The sequence below is a fragment of the Balaenoptera musculus genome, chromosome 15 (genome assembly GCF_009873245.2).
Source record: "Balaenoptera musculus isolate JJ_BM4_2016_0621 chromosome 15, mBalMus1.pri.v3, whole genome shotgun sequence".
NCBI classification, from domain to species: Eukaryota; Metazoa; Chordata; class Mammalia; order Artiodactyla; family Balaenopteridae; genus Balaenoptera; species Balaenoptera musculus.
The window spans coordinates 4,126,948-4,137,099 of record NC_045799.1 but is presented as its reverse complement, the minus strand read 5'-3'; the positions used below and the strand labels follow the sequence as shown (position 1 = coordinate 4,137,099).

Below are 10,152 nucleotides of genomic sequence, written 5' to 3'. Positions count from 1 at the left end.
GTTGGAAGGTGTAGGTCCCAGTGTTAATGTTGTTTTCGTGTGTAAATAAAGCACTCAGATTCAGTTCTGGTGTGAAGTGTGCATTTTATTCATCCCTTGGGCAACTTGAGATCGCCATCCCCCCTCAGCCCTACCATTGATTTCAGGGTGACAGGGGAACTGGTGATGACAAGTCTGAAATGTTCCACCTCGTAAATACATCACAGACCACAGTCGCCAAATCATTTACTGAAGAAAACGGAGGTCACATCATTCACCGCCTGGTGGATCACTCTTCTGCAGGTAGATGGTGCGCTGCCGTCCTCCCGGCAGGAAGCGGTCCTGTGTGGGTGCTGGGTCGTCCCCTCTGCGACTCCCCCCCGGGAACGCTTTCAGCCCGTGCGGCATCGCGTCAGCCATCCCTTCTCGGCGCCCAGGGCCGTCACCGGCCGTCACGTATGTGACCGTCAACCCCCAGTTCCTTCAAACCACGGCAGTACCACCCCAGTGCCCGTGAAGGTGGGATCCCCTCTGGTTACGGCTCATGCGATCACTTAGGAGCCGCTCCTCTGGAGACGTCCGCCTTAAACGATGGGGTCCCCAAATGTGCATTTCTCCTCGACGGCAAGGTTGTAGTCGGCACCCTTGCCGCCTCTGTAGGCGCTGGTCACTATGCGCATCCAGCCTCGCTCACCCTGTGAGGGGCGGGACCGTGCGTCAGCTGGATCCTGTCTGCGCTCTGCGTAGACTGACCCCCGCCCCTCCTCACTCAGCCTCAGGCTCGGGGGGCCCGCAGCGTCCCCGCCACCCGCTCGGCTGCCCCTTCCCTTTCCTGGGACCCCTGTTAGGAAATAGCTTTTGTGAAATATCTAACTTGGTTAATATTCAACACGAGGGGTACGTGGCCCTGTATGCCGAGAGCTAATTAATGTAACTAAAATGTTGATCAACTCTTTAGACCAGATGACTCGACTACCTATTAATATCCCCATTTATAGTCGTTTAATAAAAAATACTGACATTTCATCACTTCGACATAAATCACCTTCCCTGATTTCAATAACAATGAATTTGTGTCTTCAGCTGTTAATGGTTAATACTAGGTCTTAGAAATTCTGGCAGTTAATTTAATTCCCCTGGGTTTTTGACTCAACTCAAAAAGTATTTTTTAAGAAACGCCACAGTATTACTTAGGAAAGCCGAAAGTATGGCAAGAAAAAGAATGAGATGGCTGTAAAGGAATAAAAGCTAGCTAAACGGAAACTTCGAAAGCAGCACTTCTCAGCCCCCATCCCCCTTGGGAGACATTTGTCAACGTCTGCAGACGTTTTTGGTTGTCACAGCTGGGGGGCGGGGAGGAGCATCTGGCATCTACTGGGTAGGGGCCGGGGATGCGGCTACACGTGCTGCGATGCACAGAACGGGGACGGCCCCCGTGCGGCGCAGAAGGACGTCACCCCACAGGTCTGGAGCCTGAAGCCCCTCTGCTCAGGGCCGCAGTTCTCAGCTACAAAACCCCCAGAACCATCCGAGTGAGAGGAGTCGTAGTGGAAATGTCTTACCCATGGTTCGCCCCACGAATTCCGGACGATCCAGTACTCCGTCCCGTGGCTGACACCCCAGCCGGCCACGGAAACTATGTGGTTTATGTAGGCCCTGTCGTGGTATTCAGCATAGATGCCACCGGTGTAGTTAGACATCTTATCCGTTGCCATTATACCGCAGCTGAGAGCAAGCAGGGAAAGAATGAGCGCCTTCAATGGCCATCGTTGACCATCGTTAGGAAGAGCCGTGTGGACCCAACTCAGATAACGCACACCTGATGATTCTGCCCAAACTTCTGTTACTCACTTGCGTCCTCCCTACCGAAGCTGTACCAGCCGCCCCAGAGCGCTGGCTACACGCTGGGAACTGTCCATGGCTGTGTCCTTCCCTCACAATAATCCTACGAGGGGCACGTGGGCTATTGAGCTTTACTTTTGAGAGAACTCACGTGGCAGCTGTGTCTCCAGCCTTGTGGGTAGAGTTGGCCAGAAGGAAAGGGTGAAAATCACCCGGGTCCCGTTTACTGGAAGCGTGCACGCCCTCCGCAGGCAGGGGTCTCAAAGCTCCTCACCTGATGGGGCCCTTCGCATAGATTTCTGCCATCATCTTCTCCCTCCCGGAGAGGGAGCCGTAGTCGCCAACTTTCCAGAGGGTGTAGTTCTTGATGACATGGCACTCTCTGAATTCAGTGCATGTTCCACACTGGTTAAACTTGTTGCACTCTGGGGACAGCACGGAAAGTCAGCGTGAGGCCATTTCCTCGTTAACCCGTGAACAAAGAAGCACGCCCAGACCCAATCCCCACTTTTCTAACTGAACGCTCCATCCATCAGCTAATAATGGAAATCTTCTTGCCCTTGGGTGTTTAATTAACCTCTTCTTTCAGCTGCAGGAGTTATAAAAAGCCTTTCCCCAGGCCTCAGTGGAAAGAAACGTTAATTAGCACATAGTAGGTGCTCAAAAGCTCCACTTTTCCTTTAAAGCCGGGAGAAAGGCCTTTGCACAATACTCTACAGCTGAGAATAGAGTGTAATTAAATTATTCACTTTTAATAAGATTGTATTGTTGGCTAGTGAATAGGCCGACACGTTTGGGGAAAAAATAAGCATTTTCTTATTATTTCGGTCTGAGGAGGTATCAATAATTAGGCCTCAAAAAACAGTGCAGCTATGAGATCTGGAAGACTCCACACCATCTCCTGCGTCCTTCCTGGGCCCTAGACAGCATTACTTCTCACCTCGTCTATCCTGCCTCGGCCCACGGCACCACTTTTTACTGCTTTCACGTTACCTATTTCTGTTATAGTTTTGTATCTATCCAGACTCCTCCCCCAAGACATAAAACTCCTTGAGGATTAAACTGTTGGTTTAATTTGTCCCTTGGACACCAAATGCCCAGGACAACCTGAAAAAAGGTGGATCTGTGGCCACACTTGCTAATACAAAGACAGGACTACTGGGACTTGCCTGGTGTCGCAGTGGTTAAGAATCCGCCTGTCAGTGCAGGGGACACGGGTTCGATCCCTGGTCCGGGAAGATCCTGCATGCCGCGGAGCAACTAAGCCCGTGTGCCACAACTACTGAGCCTGCGCTCTAGAGCCCGTGAGCCACAACTACTGAGCCTGCACGCCACAGCTACTGAGCCCACATGCACCACAACTACTGAAGCCTGTGCGCCCTAGAGCCTGTGCTCCACAACAAGAGAAGCCACCGCAATGAGAAGCCCACGCGCTGGAACAAAGAGTATCCCCCGCTCACCGCAACTAGAGAAAGCCCGCGCACAGCAACGAAGACCCAACACAGCCAAAGAAAAAAAAAAAAAAGACAGGACTACTTATTGCAAACAATCAGGTGCTGATGAGTTCCATCTGGCCCTGTTGTACTAGGTGGGCTGGAGGGGCCTGGCCGAGGACAGACAAGACCAGTTCTGGGCGGATCAGGGCTCCAAGGACCACCTGGTTCCCGATTCTGAGCCCTCGGGGGCCCTCCCTGCTCCCCTTCATCCTGGACACCTCTCCTTGGTTCTCTGACCCCTGCTGCATCTATCACTTCAACAACTCACTGGACCAGTTTGGGGAGATGCTTTCTGGCCGGGCAATACGGCCTGGGAGGCAAGGCGGGGGCAGCCTGTGGGCGTGGGATGGCGCCTTCAGAAGGTACAGGGGCCTGAGCACACCTTTTACAGATGGAAGGGGGACAGAAAAGCCCCCCGGGCTCCCCCCACACACCGCCATCCTCCTCGCTCCTGTCTCAAAAGGCCTTTTGAGTTGGTCTCAGCTCTCTGCTCTGGTTACAAGGGAGCTCAGACAGGTGACTGAAAACTACCCACTGTGGCGTTAGGGTTTGGACTTTTTCTTTCCTTGGGTTTCCAAGGGGAGCAGCCTGAAAGGACCGTGCCGACTCCAGGGCCCCAGGCCAGCTTGCATCCGCTGGTCCGTGCAGCGCCCTCGTCTCCGAATCCACCCAGATGCAGGCGGCCGGGACCAGGGTCTCGAACCAGGCCGGGCCCGCCTGCTTCCTGCCTGCTCACCACACCCGGCTCCTGGAAAACACTCTTCCCTTGATGAGCGTTCCCCTTACAAAGGGCCATGAAACCACCAAAATGCCAACGTGTCAGAACCCAAACACCAGGGCCTGGCCTGGCCGCAGGGCACGCAGGCTGGAGACCCTCATCCCAAGTCCTTTTTTGTTGGTCTTCCCACCAAGGAGGCCAGGCCCCAACTTTCCCGTCACCCCGCCCCACGAGGCACACGGCGGCAGGGGGCTCCCAGCTCCGTCCCGCCCTCCCCCAGGGCCCCGGCCACACGCGCGCTGGGAAGAGGGCAGAGTGTGAGTGTGTGTGTGTGCGCGTGCGCGTGTGTGTGTGTGTGTGCGCGTGTGCGCACGCGCCTGGGGGGTGAGCAATCCCTACCTTGGTCCTTGGCCTGGTAGTTGTTACAGGTCTCGTCGGGGATGCCGTGCCGGTGGGCGTACTCCCACACCGGCAGGTCGTTGCCCCCCTCGCACGAGCCGGCGTTGCCGCAGTCGATCACGTGCTGCACGGACAGCAGTACGGAGGGCCACGCTCCCTTCCTCTTGATGTTGATCCGGTCTGCGGGGGCAGCACTCATGCTGGTCAGCACCCACCCCACTGCCTGCCGCTCCGGGGGCCACGCATCCCTCTCTGGAGGGCCCTCCCCTCCTCCCTGGGGTCCCTGCTCTCCACAGAGGCCTCCCGGGCCCTTCCTGGCACCGATGCCCACCCTCCCCCCACTACAAGTGCCATCCAGGCAGGGCCGGGCGTGTCCTGCCTCAAGGCTGGTAGATCCCCGAGGGCACTGGGGAACCAGACTAGGGGCCGGTTGGCGACCCCACTCTCACTCCGCACGCGCCTGGGCCCACACGGCCCACGGGGCAGCTGGGGACGGCTGAGGACAGCCACGGCCCCCCGCGCCTTGCCCCCCTTTCCCTGCACAGACAGCATCCTGCGGGGCCCTGCAGCCAACACTACCACGGCCGCCACCTCGCTTTCCACTCTCCCGGAGCCACGATCCCGCAGCCACCCACCTCGTGGCCGCATCCCGAGATCCCCCCTCCAGGTCAGAACTCCGGGTCAGAACTCACCGCAGCTGCGCCTGTTCCTTCCCTGATGACGGCGAGCAAGCGGCCAGGCCCTCCACCCACCAGCAGCCCCCTCCAGGCGCCCCCTTCCTTCCCTCCTGCATCCCCAGGCCCCCTACAGCCCTGGGGTCACCTCCTAGGCCCTTGGGCCCACAGGGCTCTACATCCGGCCATGTGACCAGCCCCGGGCCTTCTGGAACCCACGGCCAGTCACCAGCACGCACCCCAGCCCTTCCCCCAGCGCCCCTGGACGCACCCCCCAGTGCTCTTCCGCGGACAGCCCTCTGCAGACCCCCTTGTGCGGGTCAGCCCCGCCCTCCACCCCCCCTGCAGGTCTCCCCAAGCTCCTTCTCAGCAGCCTCCGGCCGGCGCTGCCCTGGGCGCTCAAGCCTCCTCCCCGGCCTTGCTGACCCTCCAGCTGACACCACTTCACCCAATAACCCCTCCCGCCTGAGGGTGCCCCGCCCCGTTCTTCAGCTCTTGGTGTCCAAACTGGGTCCCAACATGGAACAGGGAGCCAGCTTACACAGGCTGTGCAGGCGAGGCAGGGTTTTGTTTTATCTGCCTGAAACCTTGGAGGGTTTCCAGCAGAACAGAAAAGGGTCCCGGCCTGGGTCTGAGCTGCTGCACCAGGGCAGCAACAGGCGGGCCGGGGAGGCAGCTCCGCAGCGGCGCTTTGAAGGTGGGGTCCAGCCCTGCGGCCGGTGGTCTGAGGGTGAGAAGCAGGAGGCCGGCGGCGTGCCTCTGGGCTTGGGCCTGAGTGAGGGAGGGATGGCATTCTCCTGGAGCCATCAGGGAGGCTGGGGAAGGACTGGTTTGGGGGTGAGGGTGGTGGCAGAAAGGAGGAACACCTGAGGTTGGAGGTGTCCCGCGGGGGGACGTGAAGGCGGAGTCCAGGTGCAGGGTCCTGGGGAGCCCAAGGTCCAGAAGTTAAGCGGGGGGATGAGGAGCCGGTGAGGGGGGTGAAGGAGGGGCCGGTGAGGCAGAGATCGGGGGCCTGTGGCTAAAGCCGAGGAAAACATTTCGGGGAGGGGGTGATCAAGCACAACCGGGCAGGGCGAGGCCCGGGGGCAACCACCAGACCTGCCCCTGGCGGCCCCGTGCCGGTGACCTTGGCGAGGAGCTGGCAGGCGACTGGAGGGGGTCGGGTTGGCAGGGAGGAAGTGGGGACTGCAGGCCCCTCCAGGAGCCCAGAAGTGGGGTGGCGGCTGGAGACGGGGTGGGGTTCAGCGATGGCCAGGTCTGAGCATCGGCAGGGATGGCCTCGTCCAGGGGCTCAGACGCTGGACGCCCGGGGACGGGAGGGAAGGCGAGCTATGACCAGCTGCAGCAGGTGGCAGCTGGGCCGGGCACCGTGGAAGTCCCCTTCTGGGGGCTTCTGTTTTCTCGGTGAAAGAGGAAGAGGATGCCTGCTGCTAGGGAGGCCGTTAGCGGTCGGAGAGCAAGAGGGGAGAAGCAGTCATCTATCTGCCCAGGAGACTTCACTCCAGCAAGGGGAGGGCTGACCTGTTAACAGGGACACGCCATCCCCTCCAGGCCCCTCCAGGCCCCGCACTCCTCTACAGATGCAAAGCTTGGCATGTGACTCCCTCCCTAAGATCCCTCAGGCTTCTGCCTGGCCCCTCCCCCTGGGGGTAGGGCCCCTGGTGACCTTCTCAGCTTCCCCCACCCACCCTTAGGCCCCTGCCACAAAGGCCCTCTCAGTTCCTCCAGGCCAGGGAGTGCGCCATTCCTGCCAGGCCTTTGCCCTGAGCCTCTGGCTCGAGGCCTGCCCACACCCTGCCTGCCTGCCTGCCAGCCTGCGGGGCCCTGAAGTCTCCCAGCGGCTCCGGTGGTTAAGCCTCTTCTCCAGGGGCCCTGTCCATCTCCTTCCCAGTCAGGGGCCTCCCCAGCTGCCCAGAAGAGCTCCTGCACCCTAAAATGGGGCTCAGGGAGTTCCCTGGTGGCCCAGTGATTAGGACTCGGCGTGTTCACTGCTGTGGGCCGGGGTTCAACCCCTGGTTGGGGAACTAAGATCCTGCAAGCCGCGGGGTGCAGCCAAAACAAAATCTTTTAATAAAATAAAACAAAATAAAATGGGGCTCAGCCTACCCGCCCCCGCCCTCCTCCTTCCTGAAGGGTCAGAAGTACAACCCAGCCCCCAGGAGAGATGGGGCAGGGCCACCACGAGACCCTGCCAGATGCACCCAGTACAGCTGGCTGGCCCTGGGGTCCAGACGCCACCCCTACTCCTCATCCTAAAGACAGCCCAGCTTCCGGGCTCTGCTCCCGGCTGTCACTCCCACAAAGGCCTAGTCTCCTGACCTCCCTGCCAGGAGCCTCAGTTTCCTCATCTGCAAAGTGGGAGCAATCACAGGGCAGCCAGGAGGCTTAAATGGGATGAGACATCGAGCGTAGGCCAGAGGCAGTAGCCACACATTGGCTTAACACAATGCCACAGGGCAGGAGTTCGAAAGATTCCGGCGTGACTGCAGGCTCCCGGAACCCCGAGCTGAATGAAGGCCCAGGCTGGTGTGAAGTCCCCCTCCCTCCCCCACCAAGGCAGGCCCGGCAGCCTTCTAGAGCGGCGCTGACTTCGGATCCACCCCCCCCCACCCCCCGCCCCACAACCCCGGCCTCGAGGTTTCCCGCCCTCACTGCAGCCAGGCGGCTAAGGCCCAGATGAGAAAACGGCCAGCCTTGCTCAATGTTCCAAGCCCAGGGCAGGCATTCATTTCAAATATTAACTACGCTGAAAAGTAGCTTCACTTCCGCATACCCAAACACCAGCAAGGGGTTCGGTGAGTTTGTGGTTTGATCCCCAAGAGCCCAGGTCACAAGCTTCGGGACAGATAAGGCTCCTGGGAGCCGTTTGTCACAGGTCTTCAGTCCTGTGACTGCCGGGCATCCACAGGCCCCGGGTCCGCTCCCCGAGGCCTGACGCAGACACCGCCCCATGCCAGGCTGAGTCCTGGCACAGAACTGCGGGCCCCCGGGACCCTGGGCTGCAGCTGCCGGTACTGACAAAGAAGGCAGCTGGACGGGCCCTCCTGGCCCACAGTCAAGAGGGGCCGCAGTCCCCGACCTACCCGCCATGGCACTGGTGCTGCCGTGGGCCCAGCAGGAGCCACAGTACTGGGGGATGTGCTGGTTCCTGGTGACACTGGCGTAGTTGACCCCATTCACGTTGCGCCAGTCCCAGCTCTTGGGCAGATCCGATGGGGACAGGTACTCGTGAGGCCGGGGGTATGTCCTGGGAACAGACCACCACCACCGGAATCAGCACTGGGGCCCCTGGGGGTCCGGCGCGCAGGCACCTTCCCCAGCGCCCTCTCCCCTCCCCAAACTGAGAGCGAGCGGGAGAGGGCCATCTCAGCCAGCAGACGCCCCTGCCCGCTCAGAATCTGAAGTGGGCAGGGCACACCCCCGCCCCCAGTGCAGGAACCAGACCGCTCCGCCAGCAGTGCCCCAAATGCCAGGGCGGCGAGGCTGGCCTGCCTCCTGCACCGGTGCGCCTCGTCCAACCCCGCAAATGTGAAAGAGCGCGCCCCCAAAGCAACGGGGCTGGCCCTGACCCTCAGAGGTCAAGCGAGGCTGGGCGTCCTGGCTCCTGGCACCCCAAGGAGGCGGCAGGGTGACCAGGCGGGAGAGGGCGCGAAGCCCCGGGAGATGGGCAGCCCCTCCCCGCCCCCCCAGCCGCCCCGACCTGCGCCCCAGCTGGGTGAGCTGGTCCCCCCGCAGGGGCCGGTAGCAGCCGCGGCCCGGGCGGAAGTGGAGGCCGGCCCGCGCCGCGCTCGCCGGCAGCACGAGCAGCAGCAGCAGCAGCTGCGCCGGCCCGGACGACGCCATGGCTCCCGCGCCGCTGCGATCGGACCCCGACTCGAATCCCGACTCGGATCCTAACTCGGATCCCGCGCCGGTAGCTCCTCCGCCAGCCTCCGCCCCGGCCGCCCCGCCCGGTCCGGCCCTTAAGGTGGCTGCGCGCGGGCGGGACACTCCCCCGGGGCGGGGCGCGCGGCTGCCCCCGGTGACCCGGCCCCGCCCCGCCCGGCCGCACGGCCCCGCCGCCCGGACTCGGGTCACGCGCCAGGCCTCGGCTGACCCCAGACCTGACCCGGCCGCCAGCCGGGAGCCTCCCATCCGTCAGACCTCGTTCACTCTCAGGGGCATCCCCAGCCTTGGGTTCTTGGGACCCTTGGCCCCGGAGAGGTGCCCCTCTCCCCGCATCCCACGTGGGCCCAGGCCTCCGGGGATGGGCAGGGGGGTCTCCCCGCAGGACTGTGCTCTGGCCCAGCTTTCTGAAGGCCATTTCCCGAAGGCCCAGGCCCTTTCTGGAGAGACATTTTCCCTACATAGTGAAGGACGACAGGATCCTCCCAGAAAGTGCCCCTCGAGGAAAGTTTCACTTGGGCCTGAATCATTAATTCTACATTCCAACTCCCAAAGCTTGCTGGAGGAGTTTCTGCTAACAAAGCCGTTTCATCTTCAAACAGAGAAACAAAAGCAGAAGTGGGACCCTGGGGGCCTTGGTTTCGTAACTCAAGAATTTCCCCTCCTCCTGCCCCTCCTGAGTGGCGGTCACCTGAGCCGACCACAGAATGGCCTCCGTGGTCCTGGGAGAAGAGGGCCCAGGATTTTTGCTCTAGGGCCCACAGCCTTGGCTATAGGGTCCTCAGATGCGGGGACCCTGCTGTTCCCTGGACTACATGGGCATCCCCATACACCCACCCCCTCTTTCCCTCTGCCGGCACCAAACCTGCAATCAGAAACCACGGTGGCTGGCCCAGGGACTTCCAGCCATTTCTGTGACCACCCTTGGAAGCCCTGGGGCACCCACGGAATCCCAGCAGGGCTTAGTCCCTGCTCCTGAGACGCTATTGCTGAGGCAACATGTAGACACGGCCTCTAACTGTTGAAGTCTATCTGTTGAGGTGTCTTTTATCTTCCCGGAAAGTCGGCTCCTCGGAACCCTTAGTGTGAGTCAGTTCCTGGTTAGGAGGTGGGATGGGGCTGCCCACCCTCCACCCCGATTCCGTGAGAAAACGTGCAG

At 60.9% G+C, this 10,152-nt stretch overlaps 1 protein-coding gene across 1 annotated transcript; it reads right to left on the bottom strand.

The window, feature by feature from the left end:
- Nucleotides 1-91: 91 nt before the first annotated feature.
- Nucleotides 92-9,072, bottom strand: CTSZ (cathepsin Z). The gene is made up of 6 exons (XM_036825562.1): nt 8,809-9,072; nt 8,192-8,355; nt 4,435-4,614; nt 2,096-2,246; nt 1,542-1,704; nt 92-674 (listed from the first exon to the last, which is right to left on the bottom strand). Exons 1-6 carry the CDS (start codon nt 8,949-8,951, stop codon nt 564-566), a joined length of 912 nt encoding a protein of 303 aa, XP_036681457.1. The 5' UTR covers nt 8,952-9,072; the 3' UTR covers nt 92-563.
- Between the last annotated feature and the right edge of the window lie 1,080 nt (nt 9,073-10,152).